Source organism: Chaetura pelagica, unplaced genomic scaffold, assembly GCF_000747805.2.
Source record: "Chaetura pelagica isolate M959 unplaced genomic scaffold, ChaPel_1.0 scaffold49, whole genome shotgun sequence".
Lineage (NCBI taxonomy): Eukaryota > Metazoa > Chordata > Aves > Apodiformes > Apodidae > Chaetura > Chaetura pelagica.
This window is the reverse complement of record NW_009970715.1, coordinates 513302-535943: the sequence shown is the minus strand read 5'-3', so window position 1 is coordinate 535943 and position 22642 is coordinate 513302. Positions and strand designations below refer to the sequence as shown.

At 41.3% G+C, this 22642-nt stretch overlaps 1 protein-coding gene across 1 annotated transcript in view; it reads left to right on the top strand.

The window, feature by feature from the left end:
* Positions 1-22642, top strand: part of CUX1 (cut-like homeobox 1) — a 200071-nt gene that overhangs the window by 109214 nt on the left and 68215 nt on the right. Inside the window, exon 9 of the mRNA XM_010006050.1 lies at positions 21478-21526. Within this exon, the coding sequence (XP_010004352.1) occupies positions 21478-21526 (49 nt within the window). The remainder of the gene's footprint in view (positions 1-21477; positions 21527-22642) is intronic.

Sequence of the window (22642 nt, the reverse complement as noted above, 5' to 3'; positions counted from 1 at the left end):
ACAATAACAATAATAATAATAAAAAAAAATAATAATAAAAAATGATGATGTATTCCCACTGACTGCCCCACAGCATGGGTATTATAGCTCACTAGAGTGGGTGACTTGAACCATTATTTTTCACTGTTTTACCTTTGTGGTGCTTTAATGTGGGAGACTTCTGTTTTTTACTGAGATAAAGTGGAAATATTTATGTAATGAGTTGCAGCAGATTTTTATATGCAGAGTGGCAGAGTTGAGGCCCATGACTCATAGGAAGTAAAAAGATCAACAAATTCAGTGGGTTTAACTGTTTCGACTTCCTGGCCACTTACCTTTCCATTTGGAAGAAAAGAATGAAGATGACAGAGGAGCAAGAGCCAGAGTCTCCCAACCTGAATCCCAGAGACTCCTCTGCCTGATGCTCCCTGTCTTCAGTCCTAGTGATAAGCAAACAGGGGATCTTTTAGCATGTCTCAGCTTTCAGTGATGGTCTCTTTCTGTGGCTTGGAACTTTGCCTGCATGGCTGGAATGATGTTTTCCTGCTACTAATCCAAGATAAAACATTGACCTTTTTTAAAAATTATTTTTTTAATTGCATGTAATCAAAGTAGCTACTCTAGTAAGTTATGCTTTTTAATTATAGATTTTAATGTTGAGGCATGCAGGATCTGAATCAGGAGGCTGTATCTGGACTTGGTTAAACTTGGGGCTCAAAGCCAGAATTAACATAAGTTCTGTTTCTAAGAACACAAGTACATTACTGGGATGGCTTATATTTTTAGGGCAGAAATTAAAATAATTAGGCTGCAGCAGAGTGTATGATATTGGTGTCTTTGAAGATCATGGTATGAAAGTGTTCCTTAGTAATATACAGTAGCACTTTTAAGAACTTGACAGCCCTGGGTTGGTTTAGCTTTGTGGAGCCAGTAGGGAAATGAGCATTATTAGGCTTGGAGCTTGCCAGCTGTGACAGCAAACTAGTCTTGCTATTTGAATGTTAACAACAAGGCTAGTCATTTGGTACAGCCATTTGCCAGTTGAATGGCTTAAGCAGCTTTGTTTTAATTAAACAACAGCTTCTGTGTATCATACCAGAGAAAATAATGTTGCACTTAATTCTGAGTTTAGTGTTGCCCTAACTTGCTGAAGGTAGCAACAACTTCTGTGTTTCAGCATTTGGAGGGTGCCATGCCTGCCATTTCACCTGTGCAAAAGTCATTTGCAAAGAGGTTTATGATGAGCATTCATCTACTAGTTAAGTGCAAAGTCAGCATTGCCTTGTTGGCAGCAGTCAAAAGTCATTTGCAAAGAGGTTTATGATGAGTATTCATCTACTAGTTAAGTGCAAAGTCAGTATTGCCTTGTTGGCAGCAGTGTCTCCAGTGAGGGAGACTCCACAACCTCCCTGGGCAGTCTGTTCCAGTGCTCTGTCACTCTTACAGTAAAAAAATTTTTTCGGATATTCACCTTGAACTTCCTATGCTCCAATTTACACCCATTACCCCTTGTCCTATCACTGGTCATCACTGAGAAAAGCCTAACTCCGTCCCCCTGACACTCACCCCTTACATATTTGTAAACATTGATGAGGTCACCCCTCAGTCTCCTTTTCTCCAAGCTAAAGAGACCCAGCTCCCTCAGCCTTTCCTCATAAGGGAGATGTTCCACTCCCCTAATCATCTTCGTAGCTCTGCGCTGGACTCTTTCGAGCAGTTCCCTGTCCTTTTTGAACTGAGGGGCCCAGAACTGGACACAATACTCCAGATGTGGCCTCACCAATGCAGAATAGAGGGGGAGGAGAACCTCTCTTGACCTACTAACCACACCCTTTCTAATGCACCCCAGGATGCCATTGGCCTTCTTGGCCACAAGGGCACATTGCTGGCTCATGGTCATCCTCCTGTCTACCAGGACCCCCAGGTCTCTTTCACCTACACTACTCTCCAGCAGTTCAGCCCCCAACCTGTACTGGGACATGGTGTTGTTCTTCCCCAAATGTAAAACTCTGCACTTCCCCTTGTTGAATTTCATCATGTTTCTCCCCGCCCAACTCTCCAACCTATCTAAGTCTCTCTGAATGGCAGCACAGCCTTCTGGTGTGTCAGCCACTCCTCCCAGCTTAGTGTCATCAGCAAACTTGCTGAGGGTACATTCTATACCCTCATCCAGGTCGTTGATGAAGATGTTGAACAACACCGGTCCCAGTACCGACCCCTGAGGGACTCCACTAGTCACACACCTCCAACCAGATTCTGCCCCATTGACTACAACTCTCTGACTCCTTCCTTTCAACCAGTTCCTAATCCACCTCACTTCCTGATCACCAAACCCATACCTGATCAACTTTTCTACAAGGATGCTGTGGGAGACGGTGTCAAATGCTTTACTGAAATCAAGATAAACCACATCTACCGCTCTACCATCATCTATCCACCTAGTAATTTCCTCATAGAAGGCTATGAGGTTAGTCAAACATGATTTACCCTTGATAAAACCATGTTGACTGCTCTTGATGACCCCCATGTCCTTGATGTGCCTGGAGATAGTGCCAAGAACAAGTTGTTCCATCACCTTTCCAGGGATGGAGGTGAGGCTGACCGGTCTATAGTTACCCGGGTCCTCCTTCTTGCCCTTCTTGTAGACTGGAGTGACATTTGCTATCCTCCAGTCCTCAGGCACCTCACCTGTTGCCCATGACTTACTGAAGATGATGGAGAGTGGCCTAGCAATGACCTCCGCCAGCTCCCTCAGCACCCTTGGGTGCATTCCATCTGGACCCATTGATTTATGGATGTTCTTTGGGCAGGAAGAGCTCCATCCATGCAGTGCAGGTCCAGATGTGGTTCATCACAGAAATGTGTAGGCTGGGAGATTCTTCATCCCTTTACCAAAGTGCTCTGTGAGTAGAGGGCTGGGAGGATATTGAAGGAGAGGAATCCATGTCTCCTCTGAGCAAGTGCACCTGACATGAAGACTAAGCCACTGATAATGGTAGGAGGAGTGGGGTTTTTTTGTGGTCTGTCTGAAATTGAGAGAGAGTAAGTGACTGTCAAGACAAGCAGTTCTGTCCTTTGCATCTCGTACCCTAGTACCTGGAAGCTAGAAACCAATTTTTTTTTTGAGAGTTTTGATAGAGTTTATAACCTTGTCATTTTCAGGAGTCATTTTACTAGTTCCAGAATGAGAGTTTGATGGGGAATGACAGGGGAAGATGGCATTGCTACTTGAAGATACAGTCCCTTTTCTTAATCATGCTGCTTTTCAACTCTTATCTTTTTTAAAAAAAGTTTTTTACATTTATTTTGCATGGTGTGGGATCACTGTATTCCTTGGCTGATGTTCCTTTCTTTCTCAAAGAGAATGGTGTAATTTGAACTTCTGCACAAGAGATGAAGATTTAACACTTAAGATTAGACTTGTAACATCACGTGTAGACAACTGATTATAGATGGCCTGGATTTCAGACTTGTTCCTTTTGATTTCTGTTATCTGAAAATGGCAGCCACAGCACTCGTTTCCCTGGCACCTGATCTCTCTCTGTGCCAAGAGCCACGAGCTCCTAATAAGTCCAAATACTTTGGAGGAATGTTGCTGTCTTCTTTTTTTCTGCTTTTCATTTCCCATCCCTTCCTCTTCCCTCCTCAAATACCACAGAAGCCTTTGAATCCGTGTGGCAGTTCAGGCAACATCTGTCATTCTGAGGTTACACCCATGTTAGCAAAAATAAGGAGGCAACCAGAGGTTTTTTGAGGTTAAGAAGGTAATACAAATCCAGAATGCACAAGGTTTAGTTCAACTTGTGCTTATTGGGGCAAGTATTTTACATCATGAACTAGAACCTCTTGAGACTGATACAGCCTAGCATTGTCTGATTTATTTAATCACATTTACATGAAATCAGATATATTCATCAACAGAGAACACTGGGAGCAAATTGAAGGAAAGCATTACTCAACAGAATTTCTGGGTTTGCTAATAGAAAATGTACTGTAAGTTTCAGCTAGCAGAGCTGCTCTTTTTAGCTCAGTAGCAGATCATCCATGAAGGAAATGAGGGCCAGAAGGCTCCTGTTATCTGTGAGTTCTCCCTTCATTCCCTGCTTGATAAATAGGTGTCCAGAGCCCCTGTCACTGAGCCTTAAGGACGTTGTTCATTAGCCCGGAGCAGTGGGAAGTGCCTCACTGAAGGCAGGAAGGAGTGACCTGTGCTGCTGTTTGTTTAGGAAGATAAGTGATGGTCTCCATGTGGGCATGTTTGGAGAAGGAAACATTTCCGTGTTCTCGCTCGCTCCAGACTCGGGCTGTCGGGCTGGATGCCGCGCTGTCCTGCTGCTGGGGCCCGCCCTGTCACGCTCCAGCCTTCATCGTGACATGCACACATTGAGGCAGAAATGTCCATTTTTAACAAGCATCTTAAACCTGTGACTGGTGGCTACTCAGTTCTGTGCGCATGAGCTGCTTCTGGTTGAATAAAATAAACAGCAAATGGGTATTTCTTTACAGGACGTGCTTTTGGGTGAACGGATTGACTTCCCTGCTCCTCATTCATTAATTATTTGGGAGAAATGCTGATTGTTTAGTAAAAGTAGAACTGCAGTCACGCCAAGAGGGTGGGGATTCAAGTTGTATTTGTGAGTAGTGCTGGCAAAAAAATATGCACACTAAGTGGCAAGTAGTAAATAATTAGCAAAGTTTTGTTAGTTAATACAGTTTGCGCTCACTGCAATTTATCAGCAGGCTTTCCTTGGCTTTGCAGCTGGCTGGCTTCAGAGATGTTGTGGCTCTCTGTGCAGACAGCAAAATTCACCCATCACGTCTCATTCTTCTAAGAATGGCAAAGATACAACTTTGCTGCTCTGATGGTGCAGGTACCTGGAGCTCCCAAATTGCGCGTTCTCGGTCTTTTGTCATCTTGGCAAATCAAGGAGATGCTCTTGTTGCCAAGAGGGATGATAATACAGAGACTTTCTCGATGTCATGGGCTTCAGAGCTTATGTTATAAAGCAGTTTAGCCTTTTTTTCCAGAGCTATCTACTTTTAAGGGCTTTGTTTTGTACACTGTTGCAAATACATTTGCTGCATGCATTAGTCATTTACAGTACTTAGATCCTGTAACTATTACATTGTTAACATTTGGAGCCAGCTATAATTATCTTTTATTATTATTATTTTAATGGGCATAGTGCTTTCTTTCCTCTCTAGCTTTCCTAAACATTTGAGGGTTCTTTAAGGTATCTGTTAACACTGAAGCAGCAGTGTTTGATTTCTGTTTATACTGTTTGTTTTCTTGTCTTCCCAAAATACTGTGATCACTAAGAATTTTTTGATTGCATCAAGTTTTTGTTGCTCTTGAATGTCTAAAATGAACATCCTGGGGAAAAAAAATACATCTTGAAGGCATGGCCCTGCAGAATCACCACCACCTTCCATGACTTCTTTGCATTCAGTGTCTTGGAGAGCTCTTGTGGCTGGACACCCATGCTGAGTGAATCTGATGCAGATACTGTTTGTTACAGCTGCTTATTGGTTTTGATACCTAAACCAGTATGAGAAACACCAGTTATCAATGTTAATAAGTGGCTATTTTGCTACACACTCTTTTATCCATGTTCCAGTTAGGAAGAGTGGGTTTATTTCACTTTTATGTAGGTGTGGAAGGCCTTTAAAGTAGCCCAGAATTGAACTGGTGTTTTTTTCTGATGCTTTGTTTGAATTTTTCCGTATCTGAAACCATAAAAGCTAGAGGTGCTTGACTTCAGCATTAACTGCACTTGTTTTCCTAGTGTTTATTGTCTGGTGGGGAAGCTGGAGGGAAGGAAAGACGATTACATTGATGATAGTGTTGTTCACATCTGGGGGACTATCCAGGGACAGACATTTCTTTGACTTTCTAATTAAGATACTGTGGATCTTGGAAATGGTGGAAGGCTCTTAGCTCCTAACAGTGTGCCGAGTCTGGCTGCACTAGTATTAAGTGAGCTCTGTTAATGGTCTAGATCACTGATTTTCTGTGTGTCCTGCAAATTCCTGCAATTCCACTGGTTATTGCTAAGAGATCACAGAAATAACTGTGAAAGGCAACCAGTCATAAACTGTAAATGTGCTATGCTAATGTTTCATCCTTTGATGGAAAACCCCAGGTAGTCTGAAAGTTAGAAAGGTTAAAAATCACTATTGGAGATCCCCTGGTGTATAAGTTGGAGTTGAGACTTAATCCTTCTAACCCTGTTGGATACCTATCCACAGGGACAGCAATGACTTTCTTGTCTTTCCCCTGTTCATTGCCTTCATACTGTCAGAGTTATTGTCAGTTTTAAATATACAACATCTTTTAAGTATGTTGGACCAGGTTAGCTCATCAGAAAACCATTTCAGCACAGGGCTTGTAACTGATAATGAGGGTACTTTTGCCCTCTCCAGTGAAGACAGTGGCCACTAAATTTAGCAGAGTGAGCTGGGTTTTGATTATGTAACATCTCTATCTCTCTGTACTCTGATTAAAGAATCTATTTTCTTGGCAAAGGAGTAGCAGTTAATTTTCTGTTATTGATCAAAACCATATTTTAGCTGTGATACAGGTGACTTATTTGTCTTGGATTGATTTTTGTCACCGCCTCGTGGGCTGTGACGCGGTGGGGCCAGGGAGTTTGTTGGCAGTGGTGAGACAGGCTGGGCACGTGCAGGTACTCACTCAGGTCAGTGTTTAACCATTTTTGTGTATAATGTATGGTAGATAAGCCTTGCTTTTTCTCTTAACACTTCTTGTTACATTTTTTGATGACTGTATTGTCTGATACCTGCATTAACTGAAGTGCTCATGTAACGTTTCTCCCTGCTTTTTCTTCTAGTTAGTTGCTGTTCCCTTGTGTCTTCTCCCTGTAAGACAGTGGTGGTGTAGTAAGGTTAGCTGTATCTGATACTCTAAAATAAGCGACATGGTCAGGGAGGGCCTATGGAAGACTTCATAATTGACCATTTCTGGGAACAAATTTAAGAAAAAAAAGTCCCTGGATGGAATTTGTGAGTCTTACAATATATTTGTGCCTCCTGCCCATATAGACCAGCCCCACCCACCCTTTTTAAACTTTTTTTTAATTTATTTTTTTTTGAGTGTAACAGCAGGATGGTCTTATTTCTGATATAAGTTCATCTAAACACTTCAGCCCGTGGGTTGGGGAGGTAATGCAGTTCCAACATCCTGCCTGCAAAGGCAAAGGTGGTGGTGGGGGAAGGAGACAGAGACGTGTGCAGCTCCAGGGGCCAGCAAGTCTGGTCCCATCCTCTCTGTTTGTATAACACTTCACAAGTAAAGTAAGGTTCCCTGAATTACTGATTTACTACTTAATGCCATAAAAGGAGCTAAGCCTAGAGAAAATAGCAGAAGACTAGATATGCTTTATTTGGAAAGTTTAGAACTTTTAGCACACACGGTGCAGAAACTGATGGCACGAACTGTCCACCTAGAGTAAAAGAAGGGGAAGTTCCCCTGCTCTGTGGCTGTGCCCGTGGATAAGTTCATGCTCCAGGTAAGTGCCTGACTCAACCCAATAAACTGAGGACAAAGAAGCTGCATCTTTGCAACTGGTGTGTCTTCCTGGGGTGTTTGGAGCATGGAACCCGGTGTGTAGGTCACACCAGCCCACATGTCTGGCTTGGCAGTTTATGGATCAGGCCAGCTCACCAGGTCTCACAGGTGAGACCACAGGTCTGAGCAGAGGGTGTCACACCTGGAGGAATGTAGGTGCTGGAACAGGAGGGAGAAGGGAGCAAGGTGGAGGTGTGACACTTGATCCTGTTCAAGCCTTCCCTTCCCACCTCCTGAGGTCAGGGAACAACCAGGGCAGGGGGTTTGGCCATTGAAGGTCTAAACAAGGTGAACTTGCTCGTTAAGCAAATCCTTGTCTTGTGGCTGTAAGACCCATTAGAACTGCACTAAAAAGCAGGCAAATCCAAAAGGTAGATTGACATTTCTTACCTCCTTTCTGTGCTGCAGCTGCTTTTTACATTTGGGAAGGATGGTTTCCATCCACTGAAGAAGCTTCTGACATCAGTGTATCTTTTGGTTATAGTAGGAATGTTGGAGAATTGTCATTAGCAACAGAAAACTATTATTTCCAGTTCAGTCCCCCCCCTTCTGTAGAAATACTGAACATGTTGCATTAGCTGTTGAAACAGAATAATCAAATAGTTCCATGCCACAGACTGCAATATTAGTCAAGCCTGGAGCTGTTTTACTTTAACAGTATTTTAAAGGCTAAACAACTGTTGAAAAGGAAATGGAGAATATGGAAAGTGTTTCTGCAAATAGAATTGTAAAAGATTAAATGAGAAAATACTGCACTGTTGTCCTCCCAGGGCTTGCAGTAGTACCTAGTGTTGTTGAGTTTTGCCATGAAGGCTTATTTAAAGTAATTTCACTACCTAATATATATCTGGTTTAGATTCTATGTAGACAGTCAATCTGTCAGTCATATTAGTGAACTTCTCCCATAATCCAATACAACCAGAGGCTTAAGTTAGAAAATGAATTGAGCAGCTTTATTTATTCAGCAAAGATGTAAAAATCAAATATCCTGGATACTCTGCTGGTACAAGTGACTCAAGTGAAGCTGCACTGATTTACACCAGCACAGCATGTCATTGCTGGCAACCTACTATCCTGCTCCTCCACCCAGTAAACTCCTGAGGGCAACCAGAGGCTTGAGTCTGCTTCTTGGGATGCCCCACTGGTGTGAGAGCAAAACTAGAGGAGGGAAGGATGAGAAAGAGAGGAAGGCAACTCTTTCATCAGGAGACCAGGAGGTTCTATGTTTCAGGCATTGGTCTCCATTAAGTAATAACAAACTGGTGCTTGTTGTGCAGATTTACACAATACCTGCCTTTTCTCCTTCTTCAGGTTTATTTTTTCAGGTTTCCTGTTCCCTCCCTTGTTTCTTTCTGCCTGTTTTTTTGCAGCTTTGTCACTCAGGTCAGCAAGATTCATGCTACTGATAGCTATAAACTCAAAGTGCAAAATGGTGACATGATTGCAATTTGACAGAAGTAGTATTTTCATTCAGAGCAAAGCTGGAACAAATTGGGAAGAGAGAAAACCATGTAGGTAATTGGATACATTATTATAAAGAGACCAATCATTCTGGTTGTTCATCTTCAGCATAGCTCATGGGAAAAGTAAAACCTACTGAAAAAGTACAATAAGCACATCTCCCATCATGCTTCATGCTGTTTTCAGTCCATTTCTTGGATGGAAGGACGTCAGTTGCCTTTATCAGAGACCATGTGATGCTGTTTTCTTCAATAGCCAGAAGGAAATACTTGCTTGAGTAGCTAGCAGAGAATAGGCACATCACCTATATCCACTTCCAAAGTCAAAAGCATCTAAAACATTCCCCAAATACATCTCCCACTTGAGTGCTGTGGTACTGCAGTCAACATTTAGCTTTTCTTCTGCACAATGTGCACATCCTTTTCATAGATAAAGGCAAAAGGTAAAAATAAGTTGCATTTTTATCCAGGCCCTGTAAATAATGCCTTTTTGTTGTCCCTCATAAAGCTCTGACCAGATGCTACAGGTGCATTTGACAGTGTAAGGCAACAGGATTTTGTCACAGAATCACAGAATGGTTTGGGCTACAAGGGACCTTAAAGATCATCTCTTTCCAAACCCCCTGCAGGGGCAGGGATACCCCTGGATACTGGACCAGGTTGCCCAGAGCCTCATCCAACCTGCCCTTGAACATTTCCAGGGAAGGGGTGGGTTTTTTTAGTTGGTTTGTTTGTTTCATATTGAGGTGCTTGTTAGTAATGTGCTTGGATGGATAAGTCAGCAGTTTGGTAAGAAATAGTAAATTGGAGATTGTTGGCCTAGTGGACATATTTATTTTCTTTCGTGCCAGTAAATCCTTCAAAAGTCCATGTAGGATGTTGGTGCTACTCCATAGTAGCCATTAGCAAAATCAGACTGGATAAAGGGGGTGGATAATTTAGACAACTTGAGCTTTTCAGCTAAGATTGAAACAAGTATGGTTTTCTCTTCTTTAGTCTGTTATATTTACCCTAATACATGTTCAGGCCTTGGAAAATTACTGTTCTCCACAAGGTAGGAGCTGATGGTCTGTCATTACTGTGGTGGTAAACAGTAATTTTCCCTTGATATATTCCTGGGGAGTGACACCTGTACATAAAGTTGCTTACTGTGCTGTTTTATTTTCAAACTGACTTAAACCTGTTTCACTGAATATAGACTGAGGTAAGTTAAGGAGAAGCACTGTATAGGTTCCTATCATGATGGATGAAGGTACAGAATAAGTAAAGGGAGAAATTAATAGCTATCTGAATTTTCCAGATTCCTGAGCTCCTCAGCTCTTTCTGCAGTGAAGGGGAATAAGAGATGCTGAGTGTTCCTGGAAAGGAACTCCTAAAGATGAATCTGGGATATGTATGTTGCTATAGTAAAATCTGTGAACAGTGTCCAATTTTTGAGGTTATTTTTGTTTTAAAGAAAACAAGTGTACACAAATATGTGATTTTTAGCATTGATATGGAATGAAGAAAGGTTGTTCATTTTGGGATTGTAACTGCTCAAAACATAAAGTAGTTTTTCATGTGACACCTGGTGATTCTAAAAAAAACAACCACCAGAAAACCAACCAAGAAGCCTCACGACCTTGCCAGGGTAATTGTACTGATTGTGTACATTTTGACTCCAGTGACATTGTATTGAGCAAGTTAAAATATTTGTGTGCATTTTTAAAGGTCCTTATGTTAAAGCAGAGAGAGGTCTTCCTGGTGATTCTTCATGCTTTAAAGTATGCCCTCCCAATAAGAAAGAATGACACCTAAGATGCCTCCAGTTAAGGTATCTAATTTTGGTAAATTGTTTATATTAACTCCATCAGTAAAAATCAGGAAATGTTGCAGGTGCTGTGTTTCCAAAATGCCAAACCATCTATTATGCATTTAGTGATTTATGGGAGTGGTAGGGGAGCAGTTAATCGATTAACACATGGTCTTTAAGGAAGTTCTTATTTTTATACCTGGTTAAACGTTGAGTTTTTTCAAGTAAAATAAAAAATGGCAAGTTCTGCTCTTGTGCAGTGAGAATGGAGCAGCCTCTTAGTGTGTCCATGCCCACCTAGAAGGCAGCAGTAGCCCTGCATGACTACAGCCTTCAGCCCAGCTTCCAAAGGAGATGAAGCTTCCACAAGTTGTGGTCTGTTTTTCTGCCAGCCTGCTTGGTGATCAGTTTGGCACTTCCCCTCCTAAATTAATTTGGAAGCTGATGGTTGACTTCAACAGTAATTAACAGCATTAGAAATCCCCGGCACATAGAGCTCTGATGAATCTTGGAGGAGCTGGGGATGGATAGGAAAGACAGACAAAGAATCTGAGTGGAGGGCTCTGGGTTGAGAGCAGCAGTTGCCTCTCCACCTGCTGGTTGATCAGCCACGTGTGTGTTGGTGGAAAGCATCTGTCATTTGTCTTTCCATTTGTGGGCTGGGAGGTGAAGAGATGACATTGAAGGGGTAAGGGAGTGACCCAGAAATACTGCAGGAGGAAGTAGCAATGGGGGGCAGCTACAAAGCACAGATGGGACAGCTGATATTAGGACAATAGATACTGTCTAAACAACTTCATAAGAGCAATCAATAGGAAACAAGGCTTTGTTTATTTTTGGGCTTATGGGAGAATGTGTTATTTTATCCACTGACTCACCTCCATGTGGAGCATCCCAGGAGGCAGCGTGTGAGCTCTCAGTGTCAGGTAGAACTGGTCCTGCCCAATCAGGTTTTGTAATAGTGCTGACTTGTTGCTTTATAGTGAGGATTTTGCTCACTGTGAAAATCCTATAGACTCCAAATCATGACAATAGATAAGAACACACCCCTCTCCACCACTACAGAAGCTGTTGCTTGTTTTCTTCCATCAGGCCAGTGCAAAGCACCTTTTTGGAGCAAGTGAGTATTGACCAAGTCTGTTAAATATTGCACAAATGAGAGCTGCTCTGTTTAATTGTTTAACAAGTTAACTGCCACGTGAAGCTCTGTGAACAGACTGCAGAAATGGCCAGCACCTGGCAAGAGGAATAAACACTCAGGTTGTGGATCCAGAGCTTTAAAATTCCCACCTGCTCAGCAGGGATGTGTTCTTAAAGTCGGTGGAGTTCATGGCAGGTGGGACAGTGTTAGGCTTTACAAATTTGGGAATAAATTGACTTAAGCTACAATTCATAGAATAATCACTGCCTAAAATGACTTGCAAAGGATGCTTTAGATGAGGGTTTCTCACAGTGGAAACCATAAACCCACTAGTGGAGTAAGTGAAGAGAGAGGGGTCCTCTGCATCACCCGGTATCAGATGCACTTTCCTCCTGCTTCTGTCGGGATCAAAAAGAAATGAGGGGATGGAAAACCTAGGAAACAGTGAGAAACTTGCTCTGTGTCTGAGGAGAGCAGCTTGCTATTAGATAGACCTCTAAAACTGGTGTTTGGATCCTTGGGAAACAATTACTTCATCATCAAATCTAACTACAGAGGGTACCCAAAAGAACCCAAATGAGTACAATTACAGGGAACATAAGGTTTAATAATGATGCTGCCTCAACGTGATTAATAAGGCTGCTGATTTCCCATGTCTTATCAGCCAGCTAGAACACTTTTGTATATTTGTTATCTCCATTAGGCATTGTAGCATGGGTAGATAAATAGAAATACCATGGAGGCGACAGGAAACAAAACAAAAATAATCAAACATGTTTATCACTAGAGCATTAAAATGGCTGCTGTGGCAGACACCAGATGAATTATGCAATACATAACTTAATTCTCTGGGCCACAGATGTTTCATTTTTCCTGCAAGAAGATGATTGAACCTTGAATGACAGTTTCAGGCAGTCTTTGATTGCTCTGTGGGTCACATGCTTGATATGACCTGCATTTGAGTTACTTTCTACACGCTGTTGCTTTATAAAACATGTAAAATTGACATCATGTTGGCTGCTCAAGGCCAAGTCAGGAGTAATTCTCTGCTTTTGATATGCTTTGTGTGGATGTGAGGGAGAGGGAAGGGTGTCTGTGTTTAAATTCTGGTATGTTATTGAATCAACTGAAAGCAGGAGAGGGGAATTGCAGCAAGCTCTTTCAATTTGTAGCAGGAAGCACTAGGAAATAGAGATTTTGCCACATCTGTGTCATCCTGCATTGTCAGAAAATCCTCAGAGCTGTAGTATTGGATCAGGCAGTGACTCCTGCTACCCAGGGCATAGCACAGTGCAGATTGGCAGGGGCCAGGAAGGCAGCTGGGAATGTTTGTTTGTCTAAAGCAGCTCCTCTGAGCATGAATATTCGGCATAACCTGGACCTGGAGATTGTGTTCCTCACCCTGAGGGCTTGGTCCTGCACATCTGGTGGGTTTGTACTGATGCTGCTGCAGTATCTCAATCTCAGGACATGAATGTAGATGGGATTCAGGCATAAATACATCAAAAATTAAACACCAGAAAGTTCTTTCTCTTTTTCTTCATCATCTCTAATAGCAGGTCAATATTATTACACCAGAACTGACTTGTGGGGACTCCTCTCTTTGGCTGCCACTACTAGAACCTGCAGCAGCCTGAGCCCACAGCTCATGGAGTTGCAGGCTTCTCAGCAGCCCTCTTAGAAGTCAGTGGAAACTGAATTTTAGGTCCATCTAAACAGGGTTATTTGTTTCTGCAAATTTCAGGTGCAAAAAATGTCTCTTGTGTTTCATCAGCTTTCCTTGAACTCCTCTGTGGCCCAAAGAATTGTCACTAGTGGTCTGGGGTGGGAGGAAACCCAGAATGATCCCAATCTGGACACCCCTAAGTACTGATTTTAACACTGCAGGGTAAAGCAAAAAGGCATTGTGAAAGAGGACGTGTTGGATCGTGAGACTAGGGAAAAAAAAAAAAGATTTATTGCATTTCTTTTCCTTTTTGTAATGGGAAGCTAAACAGGGTTATTTGTTTCTGCAAATTTCAGGTGCAAAAAATGTCTCTTGTGTTTCATCAGCTTTCCTTGAACTCCTCTGTGGCCCAAAGAATTGTCACTAGTGGTCTGGGGTGGGAGGAAACCCAGAATGATCCCAATCTGGACACCCCTAAGTACTGATTTTAACACTGCAGGGTAAAGCAAAAAGGCATTGTGAAAGAGGACGTGTTGGATCGTGAGACTAGGGAAAAAAAAAAAAGATTTATTGCATTTCTTTTCCTTTCTGTAATGGGCAGCATGATGGCTGGACAGAGTCCACGTGAGACCTGTTTCTGTGGAGAGAAAAACACAATGAAAGCTGAGTAAGAGGTGTTTAAAGGAGGCTTGAGCAGTGTGGGGAGCTAAGATTCATATTGGCTGTGGTGCAATAGATGTAAATATGAGCAACATAAACCAGTGTTGCCATAAAATAAAAAATATATACCATCTATTTATATATTTGGCTGTTTTTTTAATACAACCAATCAGCTTTTTGTTTATTCCAACTGCTTACATTAAGTTCTTTTCTTTGGTTTGCACAGTATGCCAAGGTCATGTGTGTGTAGCACCACAGGAATTACAGCTCTGGGTTCTATGAGTTGATATTATCTGTGGTATTTAATTCTGATTTTTTTCTCTTTCTGTTTTATTGAGCATATCAGTTAGTGTCACTCGTCTCAATTTCTCTCTGTAGAAATGATTAGGAGAACACTGCTGATCTTTAGAAACTCTGCTCCTGAGTGTATCACTGGAATAAAGCTGCTGTCTGTTCTTTTTTAAAAAACTTTATAGTTGCAGACATGATTTTCTTATCCTTGAAATCCTGACTTAAGCCATGAAAGACAAAACAAAGGGCTGTGCAGGTTTTCTTGGAAAGCAGTTTTTCCACAGACTGAAAGATGTTTTATTCCACAGGGTGTTTTCCTTCTAACAATCAAGATGATTCTTGTATTGTTCAGGTATTGCTCCATATCTTGGGCTTTATAACCAGTTTCTTTAACCTTTATCAATATTTGATGATGACTTGACATCTCCTGGGCGCTTAGGACATTGTTTATGTGAAGATCATCCCTGCAGCTGGTGCAACTGCTTGATCCTGGTGCTTAGGATACTAACCTGGTGGCTTAATGAGAAATCTTTGCCTGAGATTTGGTTTATTTTTTCTGTTTGTGATGCACTGTGTAGAGCCCAGACTGGCAGTGAGAGGAAACTAGAATTTCTTCTAATAAAGTAAAGAAATGCTGAAAAAGTTACCACTGAGTCTCTCTCCTTTTTACTAGGGGAGATGCTTGATATAGTATAGGATGACTGCAAAGAGGGGTCTGGGCAATGTACAGTGGACATTTACCCACTCCCTAGATTACTCCAGATGACATATGGTGTAATCACCAGAGCACCTGAAACCAGCATTTCTTTGATCTCTCAATTTAAAGCCTTCAGTGTTTCACTGCTTAGGAGAGAGAGGATTTTTTTTCTTCGATTGAGTTCCTAGGAAAGGAAACACCCAATTCATTACTAAAGTTGGTGGATTTATGAATCCCTGAACAGAGAAATTCTTTTACAAGAGGCCTGGATTTATATGACATTGGAAAAAGGATTATCTGATCTGAAGATCCTTAGAGGGTTGCTTTGAAAGAAAATATTAACCTATAGCTCTTGCCATTTGAAAAGTAGATTTGAGAACTTAGTAGTAAAAAGTCTGAGTGCCTGACCTTTGATGTGCTGTGCTGGTTGTGCTGAAATAACATTTATTTCTTTCCTTTGTGCAGCCCTTGTGTCCATCACTGTTGGAGGTTGTCTTAGCAATAAAGGTGGATTTCTCTAATGTGGATGTTTGTTGGCTTAAAATCATTATGAATTCTAAACCAGCCTAAACTCTGTGTCCAGTGACACGCATAAGGGGCAAGGAAAATAGAATCAGTGGTTTGTTTATGTTATATTCTGTCAGAAGCTTTCTAACAGCTTCCAAAAAAGTGTTTGCTTCTTATTTCATTCTTTCCTAGAAATTAAGCAAGGCAGCAGCATGGGCATCTTGGCAGGGTCATGGAGGTGCAGGGATTAGATGAGGGCATCTACCAGCAGAGCTTAGAAAGAGTCTTGAATTTGGGGAGGAAATCTATCCCCATTTTTAACATAAATAAAAAATAAAATATGGAATATTCAAATGTTGGAATGCTTTTGTGCCCTGAATGAATGCTGTGATCATTGGGCTGCAGGCGATTTGGATGTTGTTTAGTGATCTGAAATTACTTCCTAGACCCAGCCAGGAACCTTCTCTGATAAAAAATTTATTGCAATTTGAAAAAAGTCATTTAGCTTTTTTTTTTTATATGCTCTGACCCTTCTCCTTCTTCCCCTCCCAAATGTCCCAAATAACTCTTCACATTTGCTAGCAAACTACTAGATTCTACTGCCTTTAATTTTAAGAGGCTAAGTTATTTACCTAATTTGGCCAAAATCTGCTCTGTGACATTCATAAAATACATGTTTTGAGTAGGATTTTTCTTTTTTTTCTTAATTAAACACAAATACACATCAGTTGATAATGTGTGCTTTTAGTTTAAAATTGCCTGCGTAAATGTTTGAGCAGTTAGAACATTTTAACAAGCCCCAGTGGCTCCATATACCCTGCTCTGACCAGTAAACTTATACATGTTTTTAAAGAAAACAAATGTGTGGGAAAAAAAAATGTTGTTTGTTTTGTGCCAAACCAAAATATTCATCTGCCCTGCTAGTGAAGTTTCTTGGCCACGCCACTGACTGCAATTTCAAAAGTGTCATCTGTATTTTTCAGTTCTCCCATGTATAAAGAATCCAACAGCAGTTTCCTTCAAGGTTCAGTAAGTTTGAATGTTTAGGGGGCTGTAGCCACAAGATTTGGCAAACTGTTCACTTGTCATGTTAATAAAAAAGGAATTGTTTCTGCCTCTTTAAGCTAGTGTCTAAATGTAGGAGTTGGATCAACTGGATTTTCATCATAAAGTCCAGATTCTTCTTGCTTTCAAGTGAATAGCTTCATGGTGTTCAGGGTTTCAATCAGATTTAATTTTATTTAGAAAAAGAGCTGAGCTTCTGTGTTATCAATTCTTGAATTTTCCTGCTTGTTATGCTCTTCAAACCTAATTGGTTATCTTGATTTTTAAAAAGAAAATGGAGCTTTTCAGTGGCTTTTATTTCCCATAAGCAACTGAATTGAAAAGCAGGGTTTGTTGGGTTTTAAAAAATTTCTTAAATTGTTTGGGGTTTTTTTCTAGATGGCATATTAGCTTTGAGGGCTCTATTATGCCTGGTAAAAGCTTATACCTTATAGCATTTAATGCATTTTGGTTTTCACTTCTAACACAGGAGCAAGAGAAGAAAGAATAGAATATTTCCTCGTCAAGCTGTTCCAACAGTTCAAATTCTTCTTACTTAGTGATGCTTATTCTGTAGCCTCAAAAAGGCTTAAAATTTGATTTCCTAAATTCTGAAAGTGTTGGAACTGAGAACCAAGCTATCAGTAATACCAACAGAAGAACTGTCTTGTGTGCATTATTACTTTTCCCCTAGCACAGAGATTATAAGGAATTAGATCTGATAAATGATTTTATTATCTGTGGAATGAGAAAGCACAGGCTTGATAATATTTGTTCCTGATGATCTGTTTTCATGTTGAGGAAGTATCACCCTTGACAAACCCTGAAAAATGTTGAGTTGCAGTGTAGAAATCTGCTGTAAATCACTGTGCATGTCAGTATATTTTAGCAACAGGTCTTCTTGTTAATAATTACCCTCATTCTCTGTATCTGTCTGAAGATGGACAGACCTTTAGGGTTTTTGTCCTTGTCTTCAGCTCTTGGGGTGATGGGGGAGATCCAGACACACACAAGAGGCCAAGTCCCATGTTGCTTCAGGAAGAAAGGAAGTTAAAAGTAAAACCATCCAATCTGTGGGTCTTAAAAGTGAGTTTAGTTCACAGAAAATGACTTTGGGCAGAAATTAGGGTCAGGATAGGCACAGATTGGCTGAACTTGGCCATTCTTCCCTTCAAGGTTCCCACCAAATTTTCAATGAAAGCCTGCAGGACAGGATGCCAGCAGCAGCCTTGAGCTGGGTGGTATTTTGCCTGTCAAGTAGATCCATTACAATAAAGAGAAATACTGAAATAGGGCTGAAAATAAGCAGTTGTGGAGGATGGTGAACACATCAAAAAATGACCTGTGTGGGACTAACTCAGTGAGCCAAAAGTGGAGTTTCCTTGTACCTTGCAGGTTTGAATTCAACTCGGTGCTTTGTAAACAATAAATCAATGCAAGTTGTTTCTGCAAGTGTATAAAAGGTGTGAGAACGGTAATTTATTTTATAATAAATACTGCTGCTGAGCAAACAAGGAATGTAGCTATTAGAGACTTTCTCAAATAAGTGATTTTAGACTGCTGAGTGTCAGCTACTGATGTGGTAGTTGAGCTTTTAAAATGAAAAGCCTGAAATCCTTTTGAAGATTCTTCTGAATGCTGTTGACATTTGTGCTAGGAAAGAATGTAGAGTAATTTAATTCATTACTTTACTTAAAGATAGCATTTATGGTTGCAGCATTAACCTCCATTGGTGTGCAGACTGAGAGGCTGAAGGTGTTTTGCTTGCATTTGTTTGGAGATGTTGCATCCTTTTTTATTAGGTGTGCGGAGACAGATTGTGTGCAGGAAGGCTGGAAGGAGGAGTTCAGGATCAGTCAGCTGGTGTGTCTGGGTGCAAGGACAAAGGGACAATTTTGCCCTTGGCTACAGTTTGACACTTCTACTGGATTCAGTCAGAATTATCTGTACATGCTGAAGGGCAGAAATGTCATTTTTATGGCATCCTATATCCTCGGTTGCTTTTTTTTTGGTAATTGGCTGCATATACCAGTGCTGTAATAGAGCTCTTAAATCCTGACCCCAGCTGAAATGGCATACAAATACTTCTGTCCATTTTAAATGCAGGATTATCCTGTGTCCTTCCACTACATTTTTCAGGCACTATCCTGTGTTTCAGCCTGCTTTGATGCCAGCCACACACCTTTCCTCTGGCCCCAGGTGCTCCTCTGCTTTACTGCTCTTGATCCCAGCTCCCTTTGGTCCTTTGCCCTTGGACATCTTTCTGTTCCTCCTCTTGCTCCACTGTCTTCATCTGTTTCCCTGTCCTTGGCTCCCTTCACTTGCCTCTGTGACCTTTAAAGGTGGCTGAGGGTCCTTGGACGTACCCAGACTCCACTCACTTCTCTGCAGCTCTCCTCTCATCTCTGCTCTGTCAGAGTCACCATCTTTTTACTGAAAAAAATAACCCACCTTGGCTGAACTGAAAAACGACCCTTCTGCTCCCAAAGCAGGGCACTCTTCTTCTGGCCCAGGGGTTTTGTACTTCTGAGTCATTTGCTCTTCTCAGGTTCTGCAGCTTTTCAGACCTTTGGCTCATACCTGGCACCCCCTGTCTGGGAGGGAAGGGAGTGATTTTACTGCTCTCCAGACCCTGCAGAGGAGCGAGCTGAAACTGGATTTGCTTAAGCTGTAGCCAGCCTGTTGGGATGGGACATTCCCAGCTCTGATCTGGGAGGCATGTGACATAATCCAGACATCATTTACTGGCTCCATATAACCTGAGGCATTCACACATAAATTCAGCTTGAATACATAAGCTTATATAAAGAGGATCCCTAAACTATCCCAGCTAAAAATATTTGCAAAATGCTGGGAAGCTTTCTATTTTTTTTTGGTTTGTTAGGTGCTTTTTTCACTCCTGTGTCTGTTATAGATACATAGTGGGGTCACTTGCATGGTCTTAGGGACATCTTTTCCATGTGAAATACTGTAATTTCTGTAAGTAAGTTAACGAATATGTTGGGGGTGGAATCTAAAACAAAAGGTGCTTCACAATTACAGAGGCTAAAGAATGAAAAAGTGTTACTGTAGGCTTATGTTAACCTGTCTGGGTTAGTCTTCTGGCTACTCCCTACACACTTTGAATCCTTATTTGCCCAAGGAGTGATTGTTCAATTCAGTAACTGATGTCTATTATTTATTATTAATTCAAAACATTGTGTGCACGATTTCTTTCCAATGTAAGAGCACATTAGCTTGTCCAGCACAAGAAAACACATGTTAATCTGTTTTCCATTATTGTCCAAAAGATTTTTCCAAAAGGCAGTTCAAGTTGCCTCAACAACATTAAAGGCTGTAATTAAAAATAATTTTCCATTAATTTATATACATACACATTTACTTATTATGATCTTTTACTGCATTTCCCTAAGTGTGCATGCAGAAACCTAAAATGCTGGAAGTCAATATTCAGTGTAATGATCCAGCATCTAGTGTGCCAGGGCTCTGATGGGCTTCAATTAGCCCTCTTTCCCAGCAACACCTGCACTGAAAAATGGATCTTCTGTGGGATCAGCCTAAAAACTGACTCTTCTGCATCAGCAAAGGGAATGTCAGTATTTCACAGCTTTTCCTGATAATGATCTGCTACAGATTAAAAACAAAGAAACAGACATTATGGTGTTGGCAGATTGCAAAAGGACTTGCTGGTTAAAGCTGCTGTTCATAGGAGATGAGGAATAGTGTCTATTGCTTCCATATGGTCCAGAGATACAAGACAGGCAAAATGTCTGGGGAGAAGTAATATGGCTTATTATATTGATACAGAACAGACTTTTAGCTCTGTAGGCCCTTTTCCTGGTTTCTGCCACAGGTGAGAGCAGGAGAGTGTGAAATATTTGCCCAAGATTCAGCATGCTAGTGAAAAAAGATTGCTTAAGGATTGGATCTGTTTCTGGGAGTGAAGTCTTAGGGAACTGGGGTTCAGGGCTGTCAGCTGCCACCATATGTGAAGGATCTATTTTTCCTTTAACTATTTGTATCGTTTTCAACCCTTTGACTTTCCTATTTAGCTTTGTAAAGTACATTAAGAGCCTGAGTCTAAATTTAGAGTTTCATAAATTTGTGTCAAAACCCCTCTTTTCTGCAGAATGTAAAATTAAATTTCTTGGTCTGGTTGGGGGAGGAAGGTCTTCCAAGATCTTTTTTTTTTTTAGCCAAATTTAGAACCAAAGTGGAACAGAAGAGTAACAGGCTACTTTTGTGTATGTCTGTACAAGTGGTTGACTGAAGAGCTGTAGTCTGTGACTTCTCTGTAATTATCACTGTGAAGCACTTTGACATGTAGGAAAGATGACACTGCCCTTCTGCAGAAGGTTGGGGGAGGAAGGTCTTCCAAGATCTAATGAACATCCTCAGATGTCAATTTGCTTCTTTCCCTGCAAAAAAGGAACAGGCAAAGGAACTGGAGACTTGCAAACCAGTCCCCAGAGCTGGCACCCAAGAGGGCTTCATCAGTCAGAAGAGTCCCTGCTCAGTCTTACTTTTACTTTTTAAAAATATATTGAAAATGGGTATTGTTTGGATGAATGTTGCAATTGTGCTGTGCATGAACTCATGTAGCAGGTATTCTCCATGGGATAACAGTACTTCTGCTCTCTTCTTCTCCCCAGGGCTGATGAAATTGAGATGATCATGACGGACCTTGAAAGAGCAAATCAGGTAGGATTTTAAATTAGTCCCTCATAACATTCTAAGTGTGACATTGTTGGGTTTTTTTCCTCTTCTCTTTTGGATTTCATGACAGTTCTTTTATATGCACTTAGCAGTTGTAACTGTGTAAGAGTAAGAAAATAGGCAAATTTAGAGAATAATACAGCTCTTTAGGGAGACTAAGGATTTTTTGCACAGTAGGGTAGTGCTTGCCATATATTTACCTTCTAGTAATTTAAACTTCAGTTTCCCACTATAGTTATTGTTGGTTTGTGTTTCTAAATCCATCATGCTGGTGTCTACTCAGACATGGGTTTACCCAAATAAAGGGCCTCTGCCCTGCAGCAGTGGCAGGGCTGCCAGCAGGGACCTAGGGAGGCCTGACCTGTTGCTGCAGCTCCAGCTTTTGTGGACTTCTCTGGATTTTTCTTGTTCCTTTTCTCATGTGCTTTACTGGTGTATTAATTTTTAGCAAGGATTGGGTCAGACTGTGCTATGCAGGAGAACAAAGAAATCAGAATGTGTTCCTGCAGATGCTAATTTGGTAGCCTGAGAGACATCCCTCACAGTGCACACACTCCTGAGAAAGCAGCACAATCTTATGGAACTATTTTAATATCAAAGGCTTTAAAGGGCAGAGTGTTCCTCTGGTTCAGTGTGTACTTTGAGTGACTGTCTGAGGTGATGAAGATGTGGATGGACACTCAGAAGTTACAGGTGAAACACCCAACAGTGGGTGGTGGTTTCACAGAGGGAAACCTCAGCCAGGCATTTGGTTATCAGTGAGCTTCATTCATCAGAGAATCATATCACAGAATCATAGAATGGTTTAGGTTGGAAGATCACAGAGCTTAGGTCTCTCAGCTTATGGTTTTATAATCCAATGGAGGCTTACCTGAGAGCAGCCTGCTTCCAGGAAGAACTGTTACACCTCCCTCCCCACCTGGGGTTGTGGAGCTGCACCCTGAGCCAGACCAAGACACAAATCTTTTTGAAAATAAACCCCTCTTCAAGCTGCTGCTTGGTTTTGCCTTTTTCCTTTTGCTGTACCAGCTTTCAGCCCCCCACTCTCCCCTGGAGCAGCTGGCAAGTATAGCAAGTACATTGTCCTCTGCATTAGTTTTT